Here is a 25,534-nt window from a genome sequence, read left to right on the forward strand (position 1 = left end):
TCCCCAGCTATGGGATGAGGTAGGGCTATCCCATACCAGGCTCTGGGACAAGCCCTGCAGGTGTTGCCTGACACCCCACCCCTCGCAGCACCTGTGGCAGGGCACAGGGAGCTGCACACCACGTCCTGCACGGGGCTGGGGAGGAGCCCGGCTTTAACTGCGGAGTTAGGCTGCTTCTGTGCTGCTTCCTGCAGCCCTGGGGCCCAGCATGACGGGCTGTTTCTTCATCAGCTAAAGGGCAGAACCAAAAGCAGAGTAGGGTTATAACCTCACAACTATGTCAGGTATTAGGATGTTCTCAGTGATTCCTAGACTGTGACTCTATGTCCCTGCTCCTTCAGCTGCAGATGAAACCAGTGCCACAGCTTGAGATGACTTCACCTTTCAAATCCCAGAGACCTGCAGCAAAGGCCAGGCAGTAAGAGCTAATGTCTCAAATTTTTTCTTATTCTTTTATTTTTAAACATCAGAAACATTTTTGTTTTGAAAAGGAAGCCCAAACTGTCTTTTCTTCAAGAATAAATATTTGCACAAAAATTGCGGCAGGCAGCATTACAAAATGATCATATCCTCACATGACAGTAATTTCTATGCCTGCCTGCATAGTCAACCATTTGTGGTTTATCTTTTGTGTGTTTGTGGCCCAGCCTGTCTGACCTTAACCACAGGCATTTTCCCGAGAAGTTTTGGATGCATGTTTGCCCAAGGAAGGGCAACTAAACGCATTTGAGATGCCTGATGGCATCTGCCTGGCCTCCCTCTGCCAGTGCAAAAGGGCACAAGTCTTCCTCAGGAACTGTCACCCCAACCAGCCCTCTGTGGATGTCTCAGATACCCTTGTGCATCTCTAATGGGATCCAATACCTCTGTTTTGCCCGCTAAATTGAGCCTTTGGTGTAACACTTTTCCCAAAACTTTGGCCTTAATGAATGTAAACAAGGAATGAATGTAAGCCTGCCAACATGTCATGGATCCACAAATGTGTAGGTTGCTTCACAGCGACAAGTCTTTCTGCAAGCAGCTACTTGACACTGATAGGATTTTCCCCAGTATGAGTCTACATTTACATTAATCTGTAAGGGTATTACTGGCAGAACACCTTATGAAAAAAGAAAGGCAGGCTGAGATTACACAAAAAGAAGCAGCAGATGACCCTAGAGAAGAATCAGGATATATTTAAATATCACTGGTATTAGTTCCACCTTTTCTTCATGCATTGTGCACTAAATGGGCAAATTAAGCAAAGCTCTTAAACACATGAAGTATTGCCACCCTGTAGGCAAATTCTGTGGAGAAAATTAGGTGAAGCCCAGGAGTGTTGCAAACAATGTCTCAGTACTCCAAGGTCAGCACAGTAATTCTGTATGGACTTTTTTTCATTTTCTTGGTTTACCATGGGTGACTTCAATCCTTGTTCAAAGCAAAGACTTGATCCTCTCATATTGCCATAGTTTCCTATTTTTCTCCATGTTTCCCTAAAAAAATTATTAAAGAAAGAGTTAAGTTCTCCAACACTCAGGTCTTAGTTCAGTTGTGCATCTACATGGGCACATTTGGGGCATTTGTCTGAAAACCTGGGTGTACCTTGACATTCAGCCATGAGGAGAATGGACTAATTTTTTCCAATCTTGGCAAGATGAGCACTCTTAAATCAAAACAACTTAGTCACATTATGAAAGCTGAGACCCTTGCTGTATTTATATTCCTCGCTGTGTTTGGATATTTGCGTGGGCCCAGGGCCAGAAGTAGGCAAAGGATTTGAAGGAGCAGAGAAAGGACTCTGTGTTGCTGATTTGGAGATAATTTCTGCCTCCTCCAGATGAGTCTGGGAAACACATAAGGACTGGCACTTGGTGACGGTACAGTTTCTGTCAAGTGTATTTTCACTGGTTGTATCCTGCCTTCTAGGCACCTAAGGGGGATTTAATTCTGGTGCCAAACATCACAGCCAGTTTGACCTGACTGAGCGGTCAACTGCCCTTATACAGTTGCTTGTGTCTGACACATGGCAGGCCTTGCTAAAAATTAATGAAGGGAAGCAGAGATGCTTAAACTTGTCTGACAGAGCAGAGGCTCCAGGCAAATTCTGGTCTTGATTACAAAGATGCAGTCTTAAAGAAATCAAGAGGTTTCTTGATTTCCAAAATTCCTCCTGTAGATGAGAGGAGTGAGAGAGTCCTGGAAAATCCATGTCTCTGTGACCAGCTTCCCAAAGTGCAGGAGATGGAAAGAGCACAAAATGCTCTCCTTCCCCTGCTCTCTCTTCCAAATACAGACATGCTTGCATTGCAGCCTGCAGCAATAGGGCTTAAATATGCACGGCACCAAGCCCCCAGCAAAATTTCAAGTGCCTACTCCCACGAGTCAATGGATGAGAATGTTAGCTCCTGAGTACATTGGGTTTTCCAGTCTGAAGCACAAGGATTTCAGAAAAGAGGGTGATGAAAATATTTGATTTGGAGAACCTTGAGCAACTCTGAATAAGGGCCTTGCAAGCAAGAAATGAGCATGTGCTCTGTGTCACGGATTTGCTGAGACAAATACAAAAATATGAAAACAACTGCTGACAAAAAGGTCCATGTAGCTGAACAGTCTGTCTGACTGTAGCCAAAACCAGACACACACCAGAGAAAAGCACAAGAACAGAGCAAGCGTATTTTCCCAGCATAGCCTGCCAGGCTCCAAGACTTGGTGCCTCAGGCATTTCCTGAGCCAGAGGTTGTCTGTTGTATTTAATAGCTGCATACATGCTTTTCCTCCACAAACTTGTCCAGGCCCTTCTTAAATGATGTGAACATTTAGCATCCACAACACCCTGTGGCAGGGGTCTAAGGCTTTAACACATGGCAAACAAAGAACTACTCTAATTTGCTGTGGATCTGTTACCTACTGGTTTCACTTGATGCCCCAAACTCTTTTTTTCCCCCACTATTAGTCATGGTAAACATTCAGGGCCTTCATCCATGAAGCTATCCATGATAACATGACCTTTGTCATGTGTGTCATGTCTCACCATAGTTAACTCTTTTCCAGACAAAGCATCCTAGCCCACACTGCGATGCCAGATACAGAAGCCATTCTCAAAACTTTTTTGGTGCCCTCAGCACCCCAGCCTAACAGGTCCCCCTTTTATTTATTGATCCTTTGGATTTCTTGTAGAAAAGCTGTGTCGGTTTTTCCTTAAAACGTCATTTATCCATGTGCTCACTACATGTAATCTTTGTGATAACTTCAATTTACCCTCCAGCTTCACAGTACCACATTTGACTCCCACAGGAGAAAATCACTTATAAGCAAGAGATTACACATTACCACTTGTAGTTTAGCTTTCAGCCCTGAATTCCTTTGCCCTCTTTATTGGGAATTTTGATGCAATTATCCCATGCTTTTTCTTATTTTTTGGCAGGAAAAGGGAAGGCTGCTCTGTCATGCTCTCAAATTTAACCAGCCAGAGATTTATGAACTCCGAAGTTCAGGCTGCAAGGCTGTCTTGTGTCTTCATCAATTTGCCTTACAAAAAAAGTAAACCGATGTTCAGAAATCAGACACCCCTCTGATCTGAAGACAAGCCAGTCTCAGTGTTTTTGGATGAGGTTCCCCTACAAAGGGTAAATACCAAGCAACTCTAAAAGGCCACTACTTAAAAAAACCCAAACCAACAAAAACCCACCCTTTCCATCTCATTTTACAAAAATAAATTTAAGAGCCTAGAGTCTCTCTTAACATGTCCATGTGTTGCATCTTCAACAACCTCCCCTCAGCTTATCAGGACATGGTCACCTCGGCCTTGTCACAGCTCCCTTTGCTGCTTCTGAGCAGCCTCTGCACTGTGGAAACTCTTTGGAGACAAATCTGCCCGGGCTGGATGCCAGGAAAGCCCCTTCTGCAGAATGCACATTTCTAGAAGGAGCTCCTGACCCCTTTCTCCCGTTTCTATCCTGCGTTTATGACAGGGCTCCAACTGTCCCTGCAGTATGGATACCCCACCAAGCAGACTTTCCTTTTGGAGTCCAGCATTTAATGGATGGGATTGCAGTGCCCCCTGTGCCAAACACCTGACATGAGGCCCGGCCTGCCTCAGGGCACTTCAGAGCCCCTCCTGACTGGCCACAACGCCAGAGAGAAAAAACCCCAGTGGTGCTGCCCCCGCAGTGTCACCGAGGTATGACCTGACCATATACATCATGATAGATGCATACCTGATTTTCTACTACACTACTTTAACAAAGAGGATTTTAATGGTTTGATTATGCAGGCCACTTTCCCCCAGATGATTCACCTTGTAATTCTACATATCCCCTTAATAAAAAGCATCAGAAAGCATCATATTTACTGACATTCATGCATGGACTTCCCACCGACACTGAGATAAATCAGCAAGATTTGGCCACTGAGCAACTTGTAGTCAATCCCCTCAGTTAATCACCTGGATTGTCTGCCAAATAGATGGCCTTACTCATCCTATTAATACTGAGACATCCATCATTTGCATTATCTGTGACTATGGAGGTGGAATACCTCAGACTGTCAGAGGAACTTATGTAACACTTTGGGGCAGAAAAGTATTTTCTTGAAAGTTTTTGAAAGTATTTTCACAGCATACAATAGACCAGGAACAGACAACTAGGGCAAAATTGGGGTGTCAGAAAAACAGAATTTGATTTAAGTATTTATAAATATTTTTCCAGTTGTCCTGATAAAGGCTTGGGATATATCCTTTATAGGACAAGTGATTAAGACATGAAAAAACTTGATAAGGCTTAAATTAAATTAAATTATAAATGATAAATTAGCTACACTTATTTTTCATACCTAGAAATTCAGTTTTTCTAAAACTCTGATGTCTGTCTGCCGAGGCAACAGTGTGAATGGAGTATATTGAAGAAGTAACAAAACATCTCAAGAATAGCCATTTACTTGTTTTTAAAAAAGTATTTTAAGAGCCATCAAAGATAGACAATGAAACATGAAACTGTTAAAAACATTCATTCCTTTTGGCACAGATCCCTCTTCGCATTCTTTCTCCTCTTTGCAAGATGACTTTTTCCATGTCTACCATTTATGTGAGCTTCAGGCTACAGCATGCAATGTTTTCTTAAAAAACAAAGGAAAATGAATCCATTTTAACCCAAAGAACACAGTAGCTTTAGTGCTAGAAGGAGTGGCTAAGACTTCGGTTCTGCATTAAAAGTACCAGGGTCTTTTAAAAAGCTTTTAAAAGCTTGGGGGGTTACTTGTTTTGAAAGATCCCTTCTTCTGGTTCCTCTGGTTCTTCCTCTGGTTCTTACTCTGGTGCCTGTTTAGTAACTTTTGTATTGGCTTAATCTGCCGTATCTATGGCCAAGTGGATTGTTGCACTCATAATATTTTTGAAATTTGCATTAGCAGAGGCTACTTGGAAAAGATTTCCACTGACTCCTTTAAATCTCAGTTGTGCCTCTATGATCGTCCAGAGGACAAGGCAAAAATTCCCTGATGTTTCTATCCAGTTTACACAGAAGACAAAGATGGAGGAAAAACCTGCTCTGAATGTGTACAGCAGGGTGCATGAAAATAAGCATCCCTTAGCTATTTTACAAAAAAAACCTGATTTAAGCATGCAGTAATGCTGTTCAGTTAAATGTATTTTTGTGAGGCTAAGTTTGAATTCTGATGTCTACTGCCTGGCAGGAACTTGAACCTATGATTATTATGCCCTTTAACAGTCCTCAAAAATGGCTCGAGTCTGGCTCCACACTAAGGTGGCTGCACCTCAGCAAAGCTGAGCAGCTGGTGTTGCTGAAATGCAGTGCCAAAGAAGAACAGACCTTACAAAGCTGCCTTGCTTCTCACCAGGCTACCTCACACAAAGGTGAAAAGGCAGGAAAAAGACACTGGGGCTGACAATCTCTCACCCCTTCATACACTGGTAAAGCTATAGACTTCTGCTGGTAAAGACCTTCCAACTTCACAAAATATATAAATATATATAAAGGTAAATATTGGATACTTAAATGCAAAATTACTACTTTATTTTTGGTTTCAAACTTGAGGCATCCTCACTGAAAGACTTTGTCAGCCTTTCTCAGAGCCTGTGCCAAGGGAGTGTACTGTATTTAAATAAAGTTCATTTAACTTTCTTCATGTTTCTGTTCCTACCCCAAACTTCATTCTTCAGTATTTACCTCCTCTGGCCCAACTCTCCCTGCTCAGCCAGTCATACAAACCCACCTCTCTTAACCCCAGTCCCAGTTTCTTTGCTTAAAATCATTCAATCTCTTATCATCTCAGTCCCAGTCCCCCTTGCCCAGGAAATCTTCATCCTTCTTGTCCCCGTTCTCAAAACCCCATCATTCAAGCCTCCCCTGACTTTCCAGGCAGCTTCTATATAATTCAGGTCATTTCCTCCTTCACACTGCCAGAGTGATAAACGCCTCTTAGCTCTGCCAAATCTCAGCCTTGCCAGACTACAAGCTCCAAAAGATCTAAGCATGTCCCTTTTCTCCCTGGTCACAGAGTTGGATGTAATGTAAAGACATGTAATGTAGGTAAATTTAGGTGAAACTTACTGGGAGATAGGAGGACACAGTGTTGTCTCAAAGCTGACCTCCTGGCAAGGCTCACACTTTCACTCTGAAGGCCTTTGAGGAGATGAAGAGCAATGGACCGTTTTCAAAGGAAAGGTCACCTGGAGTTTAACATGAGCAAAATGACATTTCCTCCAGCTTTATTTACAGAACCAGATGAACCATTTCAACTAACATTTTCAAAGCCCAGCATGGGAAGTTTCAGCATGAATAGCTAAACTGACAAAATTATAAAAAACTGAGGGTAGGTAACTTTCCTGGGGAAAGCTTGGGGAAGAGGAGCCATGCACCAACTCTGTCAGAGAACTTTTCCCCTCTAAACTAACACTGGCAGCTGAGGGGTGGCCAGCCTGCAGTCCAAATAATCACTGTGTTTCTTTTTAATAAGAGTTTGGACCTGCTTCAAGCCTAGTGCTAAAATTAGATATTTTACTAGCTTTTTAATTTTTCAGTTCAAAGTCTAGAAGTTTTGAGAAACCACATAAGCCACTACTGAAGGTTTCCGTCTGGACCACGGTTCTGAGTTCGAGACATCCAACAGAAGCTGTTTTGCATTCTGTAGGAAGCCAGATGAGCACAGCTCAAAGAGGCAAAAGTGTTGCACTTCTCATCAGTTTCATGCTGCTAACAGGAAAAATACAGTTCCACTTTTTACAAAAGCCAAGAGAAGGATGAATACCTGGATGCTGAGTTTTGGCTATAATCACAGTGCATGGTAGTTTAGATGTGCCTTTTCTAAGACACCCCTCTCTAGAGGACACAAATGATTCCAGAGACATAAGCAACATGCCAGTCTGACTGATGTGATTCTTTGCTGCTTTTCTTTGATGAGATCACCATATGCTATTGCAGAGCAGAAGAAGCCTCAATGCCTGAGACTGAATTTTATGGTTCAAGATCACCTATGTTTTCACTCAGGAAATTTATAGTCTTTGCTAACCCTAAACTATAAGACACATCAGTCACACATTGCAACCTTTCCAGCAAACTCAGCTCCACATGCACTATTTCAGTTTCTTTTTTGGTTCTGTCATTTTGGAAGTAGACATAGGAAAAAGGTTAAAAGCCAAATCAGGCAAGCTGTATCAGTAAGTTCAAATTTTCTTGAAGTAAGTAGCAGTCTCAGAGTACCAACTCAGATCATGTAAGACTATGTACTTAAAAACATTTGGCTTAGAAAAATTACCTTTATTAACTTTCCACCAGTGCCCCCCAGAGTAGGATTTTTAGAGCTTTCAAAGGGCAGCAGTGCTCCAGTAAGGGCTCTACCCTTTCAGTTGTTCCATTTTACTTTTCCCTTTAAATATGTTAACATGCCTTTAAACCAATACAGAGACCCTCCTGAAATTTTTACACGTGTGCTTTTTATATGTTGTTTTTTCTTTTACTTACACTTCCAGCTTCTGATTATGTTTCAGGGTCAAGAAGAACCACATGAGGAAAATCAAATTTTAAAGAGAGAGATAGGCGAGGTCATAATCCATAATAAATTTTTTCCCTCTTTTAATATAGTCATCCACCTACCTAAAGGGCTGACATGCTCAATCACCTACCTACTTTTCAAGTTTTGCAAGTATTTAATCTTTTCTTTTTTCACTAGCAGTTAATCAGTTAGTGCAAATGATGCTGCATGCTCATCAGTTACCAATATATTGCTTTATTTCTTGGTAGCAAATTAAGGCTTTATAGTGAGATTTGTACAGTACAGGCCAATTTAAACATTAAAAACTTTAAAAACCATGTAGCACTATTCACTCCATTTTACATAGCCAGAAAAGTAGGGTGTTTTTTTTTTTATTTCAATAAACAATTAAATGTTACTAGTGAGGCCTTATATTTCATGAGTGCAAATGGCTCAAAATCCCACCATCCTCAGGGCTCAACATTTAAATTCCTTGAGGCCATTTTTAGATAAAGGATAAACAGAGAGTATAGCTGGCTCGGATAAAATATACTGTATTACTTGCTGGAGAAGAATCTCTTATTTTAAAAATATGGAAAGGAAAACCCAAATGAAATTAACTGTCCAAGGGATGGTATCACCCCCTATTAGTCACTGACCAGTAACAGTAGCAATGAAAAATTCATTTTCCATGGCCCTCTTCGCTTTAGTATAATTTGATTTATAATTCAGAGCTGATGCCATCCTGTATATTAAAAAATCCAAAATTGGAGGAACGTACATAAGTCACAGGAATTTTTGCAGCAGCAGGACAAGTTTCCTCTCCAGGGACATGTCCAAACCATTGCCCTTTTATTTTATTTTTTTTGTTTTGCAATTTGAGAGAGCATTGTTATAAGTATTTCCTTGGCAGTTACATGTTTTTCTTGAGCATATTGATTTTCACTTCATACCACTGACTTTATTAGTATTGTCTGGAGATGATGGAACTACTGCTTATGGAAACCAGACACAGTGCTTCCCTTCTTATGAGCCACTTACAGCGTTTGAGCTGAACGTATGAATTCACCTGTCAGTCAGGCACAGGGGGCCTGACTGAAAATATCATCACCCCTCGCATGTCTGGCTTTCAGATCTGGGCATTGCATGTGAAAATACAGAGAAACAGCTGCCAGAAAATTGAGAAGAAAGTAACCATGAATCAACCACACACTCTGGGGAAGGAGCCAATGAGATGAGGGACTTCCAAAACACTCCTGCTCATACAAGAGCAAGAGTGACCATGAGAGCACCAGGAGCTCCCAGTGTCACAGGGCAATACTTCTTTGTTGAACACAGCTGTATCTCCAGCCTAAGGAAAGACACACAGCCGAAGTCTCAAAAAATCAAAATCTAATGTGAGTAACACTCCAAGCCCCTCTGTCCCCAGGGGTGTTATCTAACATCAGGCTTATGTCTTTGAAGTTTTGAGATCAGCCATCTATCCTTTGAACTGGAAGGCCACAGAAAAGGGTCAGGTTTCCAAGTGTATTAAGGCACATACTGACTTTGCCTCAATGCATGTGCCTGGTTTGCTCAGGGAACATCCACTGCAGCGGTGCCACAGCTGCTGAAAAGGTACAGCAAAGGGACAAAGCCAGACTTTCTGGTGACAGCCATGCAGCACAGCAACGGGGACTGCCCCGTGCAAGCTGCTCCACCACGTCTCAGAGCCTCCCCGCTGTCCTACAGTACTATCTCAGCTTGTAGCAGAATTACAGCAGCTCCTCAGGCTGGTTTGCTGGCTTTTCCTTTTGCCAGGCCATCAATATCCCATTTGTTCTCCTTCACTCAGGTGAATATGTCACTGCTTATCAGAGCAAGAAGTCCCTATCTACTACCAGAGGGTGGTACTACACATGCAGGAGAGGACGAATTTATAAATGAAGGAAAGTAGTGACCTGGAGGTGGGCTTCCCAAGAGAATCCATGCATGGGCACAATCTCCAGATTCACTCCACAGAAGTGCTCAGCAATGGCCAGCAGGTCTTACTCTGCCTCAAATGAGTATGTTTAAGAACATTACCCAGTATTTCCTGAGGGGTTACAATGGATGACTACCAAAGAGAAACTACGTGGAGACAAGAGGATGCTTTATCAGCCATATTGGAAAAAGTTGGGGAACACAGACACAATATTGCATAGTCAGCTTCATGAGCACAGCTAGAATTCAGATGTATTTGACACAGCTTAGTAGCATTTCCAAAGGAGGGATTATGTGCTATTTCCTTTGGAGGCAGCTACTGTAGCCTGGGACAAGATTATGGCTCTTATGGAAATGACACCCCATCAGGGATGCTGAGCACTCATTGCTTTCGCATTAAGGCAGCCTCTCCACAGAGACCCACAGCACCTTAAAAAGTGATCATACAAAAAGCAAACAAAATAGTCCTCTAGAAACCCCCCTCACCCACAAGGTACAAGAAAAGCTGACTCCCGTGAGCGACAGAAAAGACAGCATTACTGAATATGGGAGCGTGTGTTTATACATCAGTGTTTTTAATACTGCATTGCAATGACAGGTGTGGGCTGTCCCTTCAGAAGAAAGCAGGGTTGGTGTGCTCTATAATACAGCGCTTGCAATGTCGTTTAACAAATCGCAGAGCATCCACAGAGACTTCGCAGTCCTGCACGTTCAACATCTGCAGGTCAAAACAGTTGGCAGCTACAATCTGCAGGCCCTGCCCAGTGATGCTCTCGCAGGATTTCAGGCTCAGGCGCTTCAGGTTGAAGCAGTTGAGGGCTAGAAACTCCAGGCCGGTGTCTGAGACCAGAGGGCACTTGCCGATGTCTAGCGATTTGAGTTTTGTGCAATTTTTGGCGAGGTACTCCACGCCATGGTCCGTGATGCCCTCGCAGCCGCGCGCGTTGAGGTAGCGCAGCTTGCTGCAGTACTTGGCTATGTATCGGATGCCCACGTCCGTGATGCGGCCGCAGTGAGCGATGCTCAGGTATCGGAGGCGCGACTCCAGCTTGGCGATCTCCCGCATGCCGAAGTCGCTGACGAAGCGGCAGTCGCTCACGCTCAGCTCCTTAACGGATGTGCAGTAAATCATCAGGTAGCGCAGACCCTCGTCGGTGATGCGGACGCAGCGGCGCAGGTACAGGTGGGTCAGCTGGGTGCAGTGGGCGGCAATGGTGTGCAGTCCCTCGTCCTCCAGGACAAAGCAGTCCGTCATGTCCAAGTAGCGGATGGAGATCTGCTTCCCGTGCAAGGGAGACAGCTTGATGGAGGCTTCGCGAGTCAGACTGATGCACGTTACTTTGGAGCAGCCTAAGTGGAGAAACACAGTGAGTTTAAGCAAGCAGTAAAAACAAATCTCACAGCAGGACCAGAAAGCTGGGTGTGGAATGGTGTGCTGGACGTGATGAAGGTATCTTCATGTTGCAAGAGTGGAATCATCCTGACTGACTACTCTTGACTGGCTGTGCTGAGTCCCCACATCAGAGGAAATAATAAACTCCAGTGAAGTCAGTGAGGTTGCTTTGAGATTGTGAGCACTGGGAAAGCAACAGACTGATTTTGTCCTTATCCCAAATGTAAAATGATGGTCCGGGTCTATGTAGGGACAGCCTATGATCTGTTACTGCAATATAAACCCAGTGACAGAGAAAATGATACTACGTGACAACAAATGCAGTTTTTTGATCAAAGTCAGGCTCACTGCTGACTGGCTGAATTTGCAAACCAACATCAGAGGCTCTTTCACCATCCAAACTCATTATAGAAAACACAACCCTGCTCCCTTCCCCCCCTCCCCTGCCCCAAGCATTTGGAGAGCAGATGTGAATCCAGCCCCAAGCCTGCAATGTGGGAAGGATGCAAAACTATGGCACAACTGTGTGCCTGCAGAAGGGTGGAGATTCGCATGACCTAAGGAGAATAGGGAGAATTGGTAGGAACCACCAGACTGGTAAGGGCATGCGAGGACACAGCAGACAAAGAAAAGGACTGTGTCCAATGAGAAAATCTGGCCATGAATGGATGTTACTAGACTAGAGGAGAAACACTAGACCTTGCAGGCAAAGACAAAGAACTCGATTAAAGGGAAAAACACACTCAAAGACTTTCCCCATTTTTAACGTCTACTCAGTGCACAGTGGAGAGTGAAAGCTTTTTTTGGAAAGTGTGGTTTCTGCTGCACTGCAAACTGGCAGTCTTAGGCTTCTTAGGGAAATTCTTAAGCTGTGCCAAGTTCAGCTGGGCACTTTCCATTAGCATAGCTAGGAGCAGCTGCAAGAAAGAAGGGAGAGTATACCCATTAGGGATTGAGGCCCAATCGTTTTAGCCATAAATGTCTGCTCAGAGAAATTCTGCAGGTTACACCCAAAAAGGTGCCCCCATGTAGAAATAAAAAGACCTTTTCTGTGTTGCTGGAACACTGGCCAAGCAGTATGAAGTGACTCATAAAAAGTGATGACCTTAGAGCTCCATGTATCAGAAATCCTGCAGAAATCCTGTAGTGTGGAAGTAAAGAGCAAGATGATGTATGGAAACTGCCTCAAAAAGTTAAATGACCCAAAGCTATACCACTTGCTATAACAGGTTGTCATTCAGAGGTTTAGTGGGAGGTATGAATATGCTTCAGTTCTTAAAAGCAAAAAGGAAAAAAAATCACTTGAGATAACCCTGTGGACTCACACAAATGTTGTAAGAATCGTGGGATATGGAGTTGAAACAGTTTGCCACCTGCAACTAGATTTCTACATTCATCAGTTAAATTTTTGCTGGATCTTTAATTTGGGTTTCAAATTTAGTTGAACAGATGCAAATTTTACCTTAGGCCTCAGAAAATTAAATGGGAAAATTGCCCACAGGTCATGCAGAATCAAGACCTTGAAGCAAAACACTCTATTCAACAAACATCTTAAAACTGAATGCTGTTTTCTCTTCAGACTGTGTTTCAGATCCGTCTATGCTCTGGAGCAATCTCTGGAAATACTTTTGCCTTCAGGTAAGTACTATATACACACTCAGTAACATAATGGATTTTTCTAAAGGGAAGCAGTACAATATTAATGGTGTAAAAAATTCACCTCTAGTGTAGTCTTTGAAGTAGGTGATACAAAATACATAAAAGGAGTTCCACAGAAGAAGCTGGCACCTAGGCAGAGTTCTGCTGCACCTGATGTAGCTGTTGCTGTTGCATTTGGCTGAGGAGGTTGCTGGATTAAGAAGTCAGTCTAGATATTTTATAATCTGACCAGAATTCAATTTTAAATCTGGCTTAGTGAGAGTGAGCTGTCCACAAAGCCAAGGAGAGCATTCTGTCTGCTGAGAGTCCAAGAAGCTTTAATGACTGTAATTAGAGAGTGAATAGGTCAGAAGCCTCGCAGCACGGCTGGAATCACACACATCAGTGTGTGATCACTGTTTTGACAAGCTCAGTATTGCCTTGTCTAGTTACTTTGGCTACACTGTAAAACATTTCATGGGAAGGGTACTCAAAATGGTTTCACAAGAAAAAAGTCCATGCTGATATAGAACTGCCTGATTTTTAGCAAAATGACAGGTTCCTGGGTCCACAACAATTTTTCTGTCCTAAATAATACAAAACATAAAAATAAAGCTCTTGTAACAGGATTGTGAGGAATGAGACAACTCTTTGTAGAAATTAAAACAATTTATTAAAACAAAAAAAAAATTGAAAAATTGCAAAAAAACTAACAAAATATAAAAATTTGGGATCCAGATGGCTCGAGAGATATGCCCCAGGAGCGCAGGGATTCAGGAACTTTAGGCTTAAGACAGCTCTGAACCTCAGGTAGAGAAAAAAAATAAACTTGCAGTTTAGGCTGGTCAAAAAGAAATCTATTTCTAAAAAGCCCCTAGAAAGGGGTAGGCTTCTCCAGCACTGCCTTAGCAAGCTGGAGAGGAAGGGAGAATGGGAATGAGCACGTGTCTTTTTCTTCCTTTTATAGCTTTTGCTCCGCCCACAGTCCGCCCACAGTCCACCCCCCTGGTTCAAGGCGGTTGGTGTTTTCCCCTTGACAGACCACCTCTGTCCACCAATGGCTCCTCCTGGTCAGAGGGGTGATATTAGTTGAGATAAGGGTCATGTGCTTATGGGGGGGCTGGGCTGTTTGTTGCAACTGGGGTTTTTTAAAATCTGCCTTGAAACCAAGATACAAGTAAAACATAAAAATACATCCAACACATCTTAAAACACTTGTAAAGGTATACAGTAAACACAGGAAGACCATAAAAACTTGATTAGTGTACCTGGACTGATGGATTGATTTTAACATTCAATTTAAAAATATTAAGCTCAAATTAATTAAAGCACTTAATATGCAAAGACCAAGCACAAATAGGGATTTCATGTATGACAGGATTTTCCATAAAGTAAGTATAACTGATTTTTAAAAGGGAGCAGGAACGTCCAAACAGACTGAAGAACACGTAGTTATTATCTAACACAAGAGTGTTAGATAATAACTTGCAGTCAAGCTCAACCAACTTCTAGCAATATCTCAGACCTGCCCACAAAGCGTATGCTGACAGTGACAGAACTTACATTGTGGAAAGCTCCTGAAGTTAATACAAACATCTGGTTTTGACATTAAAGATTTTGGTATGTTTTTGCTGCCAAGTAGCCATCCAAGGGGAAAACAATTCACCTAGATGTACAACTGTGAACTGGGATTTAATTAACTAGCGTCACCCACCAGCACACATCCCCACCTCCCCTTGCTCAGTATGGAACCAAACCAGTGAACCACTTCTGTTCTCAGAATTGCTTGAGTGTGTAGGTGCAAGCCTTGTCCTCATAACTACAGACAGAAGCAGGGGAAAATGGAATCCTCTTCCAAAACATCCTCCAAAATTACCCACATCAGAATGAAAAAAGTGGACTCAAAACAAGAGCCTAGAGATCAATTATCCTCAATTCATATGCCAGTACATGCAGCAAAAGCTATACCTGAACCCAAACACTCTGACTTCTGAGCATGTCCAAAATCAGGAGTTTTCCCTTACATGCTCCAAACAGAAAGAACAACTTAGGAAAAAAAGAAATTAAAATTACTCTCCTATCTCATTGATAAGACAAGATTCAAGGAAGACAGGTATTTTATTTGTTCCCTACACACTTTATACCAAACTGATGAGCTCTTAGGGACAGACATTACCTTCTGGGTCTGAGAGTAAGAGGCTTAGGAAAACCACAAATGAAGACAGACCCCAAAATAACCTGTTTCAATAACCTGGTATCATCTTTTCCTTTTCCCTGCTTTTGAAAAAGTCATCTTCGGTCTATAGCAAATCCGTAAAGAAGAGCTGCGGACCAAAGCATTTTCAACCACCTACAAGCCCCCAGGTATGCCAGGGTGTGAGCTTCAAAGCTCTAGCTCTAAATCACACAGGTACATACATTTTCTCCAGGCACTGGAGATGCTTCAACCTGAATGTGTGATTAGCAATCCAGAACTAATGTCAGTGTGTACCAACAACAAATAATTCATATACAAGGTCACTGTGAATAGACTCCTGTGGAGTTCCATAGACTCCTTATTACCTTATGGTTTTCAGAAAGCAATCACAAAAAGTGCATAATTCTGATTTGTTGGTATTTGTTTTGATGTCTTCCATGACATTCTGCCATCCTAGGAATGGGGTGAGAGAGTTGGATAAATCAGCTTAAAAAAAGAAAAAGGCAGAGAAAAGAATGCAAATCAGTGTACACCAGATAGGCAGCCCTGGAAAAAGCAGCTGATCTGGTACCAGTGACTTGATAGCACCACTTCCTAGCCCCTCTTGTTTAATCCCCTATTTTCATCCTGCTTGCTGCCACTGGTACCTCTGCAATGGCAAATCTGGTTCGGATGATTTATGATGGCATTATACTGATAACAAATGAGATCACAAAGCAAATGTTGAGCAGCAAATTTGCTTCAGTGCTCTGCTTGGCTGCATCCTTTCCATTAAGTGGCAACCTATTTGCAGAGAGTCAATCCTGTGCAGCTGACCTTGGGAAACATCTTGTTTCCCCAGATCAGGCTTGAAGAAAATTGTCTAAAACATTTCTGCTGATCTAAACAGCTGCAACGGCAGCTTTAAAATATAAAAAAATAGGGAAGAAAAAAGAGAAAAGTTCAGGCTGGCTAAGTCTTGTTGAAATAGCAATGGAAACAAGGGGACCTTGAAGTTTAGCTGGGGATGACAACTGATATTAATACCCAGAAAAAAGGCCTACACTTATTCTGAGCTGCTCCTCAAGTCACTTACCAGATATATGAATTACCTATATATATATAGGTGTGTGAAAAAGATGTAACAAATTTTGCTGAAGTAACTAGGCTTCACCACATGATGTAGCACTGACTGCAACGTGGGCCCTTCTATGGGTGCATTGTGCAAAAATCTGTAAAAATTCCTCATGCCATTTCAACAGGCCATCTCTGCTAGCTCGCCTCCTTTGGAAGAGGCCTGGCCACTCCAGAGGTGCTGCTGGCATTAGGGGCACTGAGATTCTAGTGCTGCCTGTCTCAAAGGTACTGTTAGGAGACAGGGATTCCCACTCCAAAAAACAACACAGAAAGGGTAAGTGTGCAGTTGTGGGGTATGACAAACATCAGAGGCATCTGTATTGGAGCATTCCCTGTTACCTGACACATCCAGGTGTTCCAGGTTTGGGCACAGTGACACGACATCAAAGACTGCCTCATTGGAGATGTTGTAACAGCCAGACACCTCCAGCCTCCTCAGTTCTGGACAGCACTGGGCAATGGTGTAGAGTCCTCTGTCTGTGAGCCGCCTGCAGCCACTAACAATTACTGTCTCCAACATGAGACAGACGTTGGGAGTATCCTGACAAAGCCTCCGGGTCAGCACTTTGAGGGCCCTGTCCACGTTGATTGTCTCGCCAGTCAGGCGAATAGTCCTCCACAGCCGCGGGTCCCAGGCCAGGTTGTACCAGCGGCGGCACACGCGGGCACAGCGGCACAGCTGGTTGGTGGGCAGGAAGGAGAAGATCTGGATCATGGAGTGGTCGGGCAGGCGGTCTATGTTGGCCTGCTCCTTCTGGTGCTTGGATGCCAGCCGGATGAGAGGATGGGTGAGGCGGGTTGGAGGTGGCGAGTGGACCATGGCAACAGTTTCCCCAGTGACTGAGGATGAAGACGTTGATGACCCTCTGCCATTTTGGAACCCAGGGGAATTTGGTGGAAATATTAATGCTGGACTGGGTGTGCTGAGCGTTCGCATGCTCAGGTCGGAATCTGGAAGAGAGAACACACGATTTCAATAAGCACTGGACAGACACAGAGGTTTCTGCATGGCACAGCATCCTGCTAGCCCATTGGTTTGGGGTTTGTTGGGGGTTAAGCAGTCACTTTTACCAGTGCAAGTGAGAAAATCTATTTCAAAAGCCATGTGAGCAAAGGAGACAATGCAGTTCTGAGCCCTGAAGAGGAGAGAGCAGGTGAAGGGTTTTTTTAAATCCAAGGATTTAAATTCTTTATACTCTTAATTAAACACTGCAAGAAATTAGTATTTTTGAGTCACAGGTGCTTTTTTTTTGCCAGAGAGCAACTGTCCGTAACCTTGGTACAGCTGTGGGCTCTTAGAGGCAGAGAATACTGTGGTCCTTCACCTCTCAGCTCCTTCAGTCATTCAGCAGGAGGCCAAAAAAGCTCACAAGGCAAATTCTGCTTCCTTCACCAGATCTGAGCACATGAGAAAAGCACAAATCCATACACTTATTTTCATTGTGTCATTGGGGAAATTAATTTTTCAGTCATGCAAACTGGAACTCAGAAGTTCAACCAAGAGCCCAGTGACTAGTTCTTCATACGCACACAGAAAACACTCCTTTTCAAGGGACTAAAGTGAACTTCAGTTGGATTGGAAAACGAAAAGCCCAGAAAAGTAAGTGACGAAGAAACAGCATGCCTGGAAACTTGTTGAATTGTTACACAATATTTACACACTTATTGCTAGGGATATTTGTCACACTGGAAGCAGTCAACTCAACTCCCCTCCCCAAAACAATTTGCTACTTCTTTACCTTCTTTAGTTCATTTTAGTGCCAAAAATCAGGCACAAAAATTGAGATATTTTGCTACTAGGAAAGGTTACCTTTGCTGTAAGATTATTTCAACTGTTTTCCCTTTGTGCTGACATTGCCTACAAGTAATTTCCACTCCCGCTCCCAGTTTCTCCAAGCAAACCAAGTCAAAGACTGGAACAAAATGAAGATACAACTTTGACATTCAAGCAAATGCCATGGGCAATTAATGGATATTTTAGTAGTATGCTACACAAGACACAACCAGTGTATGAGATGCATCCTGATGCTGAGCACACACCCTCCATCTCAGTACTGATCTCAACAGAAATCCTTTATAAAAGAAGGCACCACCCAGAAATGGATACAGTAACCACAATTTAGTGACCAGCAGAAGAATAACAAGTTTCACAGACGGATGGTGTTTTTAGCACACCAAGCTTTTCTCCCCATCGCATCTCCTGCCGTCACACCAATGTTCAGGCATTTCAGGGAAGTGTACAAAGGCAGCCCCTTAAGTAACACTGACTCTACAGCTCTGTGATTGTGACAGCACAAATTAGGGCTAAGCAAGATACAGCCAGAAATGCATTCAACAAACATCCCCAAACCTGGATTTGGGCAGAGTTTTTTAATTAAGTACATTTTTGATGAATTTGATCGTTACACATAAACATCCCTGTCAAGCTTTTACTCAGCCCAGCACAGGCCTGCTCTGATCTCACAACCTACAAAATAGCAGCCACAGGCCTGTATTTTCCCAGTGTGTCTGCAAGGGAGAGAGGCACAAATGTTTAGCTGAAGAACCCAAGAAACAAAGTCTGATGGCTTGCTCAAGATCACCCAGTTGAGCTGCAGAGAGATCAAAACCATCTTCTCACACCATGGAAGAAAAACCTATAGTACCCAGCTCCTTCCATCTTCCTTTTCTGCATCTTGTTTTACTTAGAAACTCACTATTTCAGCAAATGAAAGCAAAGAACATTTTCCCCAAGGCTTCTGAGTCCGTGCTATGGCTATGTGGTCCTAACACAGGGATTTGTGTATTTATGAGCAAGAACAGTATCTTCATGCTGAGTGGGTTTTGCAGACGCCCTGCTCCCTTTGACACCTCCTAATACCCCCCCTGGCAGCTACTGCAAATAATTGCATCGAGGAGTGTTATTTGGTAAGTGTCTGGTATATGCTGGTATTTCATAAATGAGATTTACAGCTGGAGAGAAAAAACCCACAACACCAGCAGCAGCCAGGCTCCTGCAGACAGGCACTGATTGCACAGGCCTCTTAGGCAACAGTCCCCGAGATTAATTTTCGCAAGGACTTACCATATGTTTGACCACCCTCACATTATCACCAAAACCAGGGACAGTGCCTGAAGTCAAACATGTGCAGAAGATGTGGCAAACCCAGTGCCTTTACTTTTTGCTCTTTTTTTTGAGATTTTAATACAAGAATGTTTCTAATATAAAAGAATATACACTTTTTTCCAAGTGCTGGATGCATCTTCTACTATTACATGTATTTGATATTGTCAGTTCCTTTCCTTTTTTTTTTTACTTCTTCATTTGCTTTGGGCTTTTGGTTGGTTGGTTGATTGTTGTTTGTTTGTTTTACACAAACCAGAACAAAAAGGAAAACAAAATGATATAAATAAAAAAACAGAACAAACACTTATTTCTATTCCACAAAAGAGAATTAAAATCAAAAGCAAAAAGTTGAAATCATTAACATCTGCTTTAAACAATTTTTAGTCCTGTGGGAATGAGTACCTTCTGTAAGACACAGCATATTTGGAGAACATACATTTTTAGTCAATTATTGTTGAAAACACCTTAAAATTTCTGTAGGGTTACAGTCTTCCTTAGTTTCCATTTCTACTTTAGCCTAAAAAAGCTTTTCATACTCCATGATTCTCCTCCCCTTCCCCTGGTGAGCAATACACCAAGCGAATACGGCTAATCTCCACTCCTTTTGGATCAGAAGTGGCATTCCTTCATCACTCCTGGGCACTGTGAATAATCAATACCTTAGACATTCCGTGTGTGTAATGAATTACTAATATGTGTTTTTTAACTTAGACCTCGAGTTAAAAAAGGCCTGACCTTCTGTTTTATGTGTATGCTCCGTGCTTTCTTTGTGCTCGCTTAATTCTCTCATTAGTATAGCAGTTCCAGATGTGCATCCTGTATTTCCTTTCCCTTCAGTCCTGAAGGTACATCATGTGAAACTTGCTCCCTCCATCCTTGGGGGATGGACTTCGAGACAGACACATACACATACACACACATGCACCATGCCTCCCCACCACAAAGTATTGAGGAAAAAGACTGTAGTGTTGTCATTGTGTTTAAAAAAGGGAGTAATGAGCACATTACTGGTCTGCTGAGCCTGTAATGCAATAGGCTCTCAGACAGGAATTTTGCTGGTAGCTCAGCTGAACTCCGTACAGAGGTATTCCTGCTTACTGTTTGCTGTACACCCCTAAGGGGAAATGAAAAAAAAAATAGCAGGTGAGTCCAGAAGCCAGGAAAAACTTGGAAAGCTTTTTGTTAGCATTTAAAACTTCAGCAAAACACTTGGTCTACTGTACATTTTCCAGACTTTTCTAATGTTGTTGGGAGGGGCTTCCTATAGCACTATCTCAACCTCTAGGAGTTTCCTTCGAATTTTGTTCTTTGCCATGTACTGAGCACTAGCCAACAGGCTGGGGCAGTCTGAGAAAGAGCAACTTAATGATGGTGAAACATTAGTAAACACAACCTTGCAAGTACAAATGAAGCTGCTGATTACAGTTCTCAAAACACATCTTTACACATACACATGCCCCATACAAGCATTTCTCTTGTAAACTCAATTGTTTACAAGCCTGAAATGCAACTTTAATTTTGCTGATTTTAGAAAGTAAAAGCAAATTAGAAAGCAGTCCTGCACTTCCCTCCCTACAACCTCTTTTGCCCCTTTGCCTCCAATCTTCTGTGCAAGATGCCTTTTATTAAAGCTTTGATCAAGCTCTGAAAGTTGTTTGTTGATGTAAGACAAAATTTCTTAATAATCTTTAAAGAAATCTCAAAAGATGCGTGCTAGAAACAGAACCATAAAAGCTGACACAGAGGGAGAAAATGCACTAGAGGGAGTTTTCTTATTCCATTAGAAATCTGGTTTATTTCAAAGGATTCTTTCTCCCCAGTTTGTTTCCCAATTAATACATACATCTGGGAACAAAAAGCCTTTAAATATATAAGATTTAAGCCAAGATCTAGTCTCCATTCTTTCTGGCATTGACAATAATATGCAGTCTCTGATTTCAGAACCAGAGGGAGAAAACAGTGTTGTATTTCCATTACTCCAGCAATGCACACTAACACGGGACACTCGATGTCCAGATTCCAGCATGGACTTTTTAAGATTGAACCACTTTCCATGCTTGTGGCATGACTCCATTCATCCACACCTTTCACTGTGGTAATGTGAATGAGGTTTTTTTTAAGTGAATAGTATACTGAGCTCTTCAAGCTAACAAAATTAAAATGAAAATTTTGCAAAAATCAATCAAACTGCAGATTCTTATCTGATGACTAAAAAGGATCCTCCATGTTGATCTGCTGTCACCACTGGCATTTTTAGCAAAACTAAGGCAAGAAATAAACCAAACTCTGTTCAAGCTCTGAAAAGTCAGTATAGCTGAGAAAAATAAAAAGGAATTGTCATGTTTGTAAACATTAGATGCAGAGTAATGTGTGCAAGAAGCATTTACAGAGTGCCAAAACATCACTGACTTAGCGTCTCTTCAATAAGTGTTGCATAGATACTACATATTTTACTAACTGCAGTGTGGGTATAGACTTCACATTTTTACCACAATACCATCAACCTCAGGCACGCCAAGTAAGTACTCCTTTTACAGAGACTGGGAAAAGTGGGAACTTAATGGTTGTAGCAGCTACAGTCAATGGTGCAAAGGCTTCTACAGAGGCTTCTACAGGGGGTACAATATGGGCTGATTCAAGAAGAGACTTGTAAATTTGACAGAGAGATTTCAAATACGGCTGTGTGCCCTTAGAGGAGAGTAGGAAAAGGAGTTAGCTAAGACAGCAGGCTACAACACAGCCCTTTTCTTTCCAAGGCCCTGGGTATGGACAAAGTTCCAGAAAAAGTGATACCTACAGAAAAATAAAGAACGTCTTCCACATCGCAAACATCCTCAGGCATTTCTCTCAGGATGAGTTACCCTACTGACCTTGGTTCCTCCCAGTCCCAGGAGGCTGGGAGGAACTGGAGAGTCTGAGATAGCAAAGAGGCAGCTGGAACAAAACTCACATGCAAACTTGTGTGGGGCTGCAGCGGTCAAGAATGCCAGAAGGAAAGAGTTGCCCAGTGGAGATACCTACATGATTTTGCAGCCTTTTACAATGAAGAACATACAGAATGAGAAATAAAGTTGGGTGAGCTCTCTCATCTCTCTCCAAGAACACTAAGTACACTTAAACTATCTCTGATGTGCATGTCTGCCCTGTTTTTAACTGCTAGGGGCAGCTATTAGTCAGCTCACTGAGGTGCCTGTTCCAGTGTTGTCACTGTATCAAGTTTCTAAGTTTTTCCTCTTATTTGGCTCGCATAAGGAGCTATTTCTTGCCCCCTCTTCTCATGCTTGTGAAAAATGAGGTCCTCACTCTCCCTGTAAGGATTTCTTACATGCATTTGCCTTTCTTTTTATTAGTCATGTTACTAATATTCCCAGTTTCTTCTATCATTTCCTTTACATTTTCTCCACTCTGTGTGTTTTTCTCTTAAAGCACAATGCTCCAAACACCACCCAACCTCACCAGCAGTGGTGAAAGTAGAGTCCTGCGCACCCATATTTCATGGAAACCACATTTTCAACCTTCCAGATTTCAACAGTCTCAGAAGGCTGATGTATTTTCACTATGTGACTCAATATATTGCCCAGATTCCCATGTGCCATACAGTGCCTGGACATTTATTTTCTTCCTCTGTGTTTATAGAATCCATTCATCTTCCCTACACCTGTATCCTTAGAGAATGCTATGTTCTCTCTCTCCTTAATCTACTTTTTCAAGAGTATTTTGAGTACTGAGCAAGCTTCTCAAATTGTGTTAGTTTTCAGTTTTCCAAATATACTGCAGCTCCAGTGTCGTAAATTTTAACCCATTTCTCACTATATTGGTAATTTTGTGTCTCAATTCAATTCAAACAGGTGGTTCCTAGAGAGAAATGGAAAGTCTGGCAACCTGTTAGCAAATATTGTAAGGCATCGCAGATGAGATCAGCTCAGTTGGTCAGAGCACGGTGCTGGTAACACCAAGGTTGTGGATTTAATCCCTGTGTGGGCCATTCACTTAAGAGTTGGACTTGATGATCCTTGTCAGTCCCTTCCAGATCATCATATTCCGTGATTCCTAAAGGGTTCCTCCTGAAACATCATCACAGTTGACAAATGCTCAGAGTGATAACTACACAAAATACTATTCCCCTCCAGTGGCCACCTTATCATGATTTCATTTACTCCGGCTTGTTTCCAATACACACATGCGAAAGTCCTAATAAACCTGCGATGGGTTACAGCTACTGCTTCCCTCTCACTAGACCTCTTATTTTTGCCAAACAGAAAATTAAATTGAAAACTGAGGTCAAAGGAACAAAAACACTTTGGCAAAGGTGAAAACTAATTTCTTAATCCTGTGTGATGCTGTTGGTCATGCAATTCTCATTTTGAGAGCAAAGTCCTGCGGCAAAGCTCGATTTGTCAGTGTAAGAATGAGCAACCTTGGAGCTCACAGAGTAATCGTATCCACATGGTCTTGGAAGGAACAGTTCCACAGAACTTGAAATAACCTTTCATGGTTTTTTGAAAACCTCCCTTAGAATGTAATAAGAAACTGTACCTATTGTATAAGACTAGAGGCATTGTGGAACAGGGATATGTTTACTTCAATCTGAAGCCATTTCATAGTAGTTTCTGTGTGACACTTTACACCTTGGATTATACTGGTGTAACTTCCCTGTGATGTTGAGCTCCAGTTTTCTTTAGCCTATAAACTCCTCTACATACATTTGGAGACCTGATCTTGCATTCCTGGCATACTCACAATAGATGCTTAAAGTCAAACAGCATTGCAAGTAAAGTAATCATTATAGTTTTATTAAGCAAGTAATTCTTCCTTACAATGTATTTGTCAAAAGCTGGAACTAATTTCCCCCCTACTGACTTTGTCCCCTGCCACTTGGCAGGAATTCATTTTATCCCCATAGTTTTGAACAGAGCTAAAAATACAAAGACTGAGGGGGAGGAAAAGTAAAAAAGTGATTCACAATTAGTTTAGGAAGTTAAAGCATCTTAATTTTGCCTTCAGGACCACTGATGATACTAGCCCATCAGCTCTGAGTAAAGGGTTTCACAGTGCATCATTGTTAGCAATTACATAGAGATTGATTAGAAGGTGCATTTTTTCCATGTTCAGTAAATATGTATCCCAGAATGAATTCCACACATGCTTAAGTATTAGCTCTCCTTAAATCCTTCAGGTCAGATGCTCTCACAACTCTTTATGGTATGCCAGGGAGCCCCTCCAGCTGAGCTAGTTTATATTTACATTAGCAAGGAGTGCAGCCCAGAAAGAGGAGTTTTGTGGAGCAAAACTAATATTGCTGAAAACCCGACATCCACAGGCCTGGGAAAGGGGTGTTACTGTTTTGCCAATATTTAATTTAATCCCCAACCCTGAATGCTCAGTAGGGGTTGCTTTTGGTGCTTTAGGTGTACTGCCAGAATGTATTTTTTGGCTTTAGTTTTGCCTGAGTGTAACTGGGTTCATATACCTCGTGGTGGTTATTAAAACAGAGTAAGAAGGAAAAGCATTTCACAAGTGAGCTTTGGGCTTGAGCAAAAGTGCTAATGTAGATAAATCCAGCAGACAGAAGAAGTCCCTGTCTACCTCCTCCAAATCATGAGTTATCATCTCCCAACCTATTCCATACCACTCTGAGGAGAGGCATCCTGTGCCCTGCTGGATTTTCAGGGCTGGATTATCAATGGACTGGACACACTGCATTTCATCGTCCCCCATTTTCAGGATTATCACACCTATGGGGATCCATGTTGTTTGATGCATTGCTCGGAAATGTGCAAACCACATGTAGTTAAAATGAAAATAAGCATTTACAAGATGCTTGTAAATAAGCATCTTCAACATACTTCTATATAAAGGTTTAAATAAGACAACAAAAAGATAGCAAGTTTGCTTAATATCAAATCATACTAAAAAGCTGGCCATCATCTCTCTCTCTTGTCCTCCTAAATTTGACAGTCTTAATTAACCCATGAACCCATCCTGGTGAATACAAAAACCCTTCCCAATTTATCCAGAGAATGACTTGTTTCAGTGAAACAGGCTTACAACTATATCCTGCCTTTTCTTTGAGTTACTCTAACATGCTCCGAGGTAAAAATTTTGTTGAGGTAAAACATTTTTCCACCTGACTGGACAACATTTACATTACTGT

At 42.1% G+C, this 25,534-nt stretch overlaps 1 protein-coding gene across 4 annotated transcripts in view; it reads right to left on the reverse strand.

The window, feature by feature from the left end:
- Positions 1-7,801: 7,801 nt before the first annotated feature.
- FBXL7 (F-box and leucine rich repeat protein 7) overlaps positions 7,802-25,534 on the reverse strand; it is a 181,970-nt gene continuing 164,237 nt past the window's right edge. For all 4 annotated transcript variants that reach the window (XM_069008316.1, XM_069008317.1, XM_069008314.1 and 1 more), the window contains exons 3-4: positions 16,614-17,225; positions 7,802-11,280 (exon numbers count right to left, since the gene is read on the reverse strand). In XM_069008316.1, the coding sequence (XP_068864417.1) occupies positions 10,544-11,280; positions 16,614-17,211 (1,335 nt within the window). In that variant the 5' untranslated portion in view covers positions 17,212-17,225 and the 3' untranslated portion in view covers positions 7,802-10,543. The remainder of the gene's footprint in view (positions 11,281-16,613; positions 17,226-25,534) is intronic.

The sequence above is a fragment of the Aphelocoma coerulescens genome, chromosome 2 (assembly GCF_041296385.1).
Source record: "Aphelocoma coerulescens isolate FSJ_1873_10779 chromosome 2, UR_Acoe_1.0, whole genome shotgun sequence".
NCBI lineage: Eukaryota > Metazoa > Chordata > Aves > Passeriformes > Corvidae > Aphelocoma > Aphelocoma coerulescens.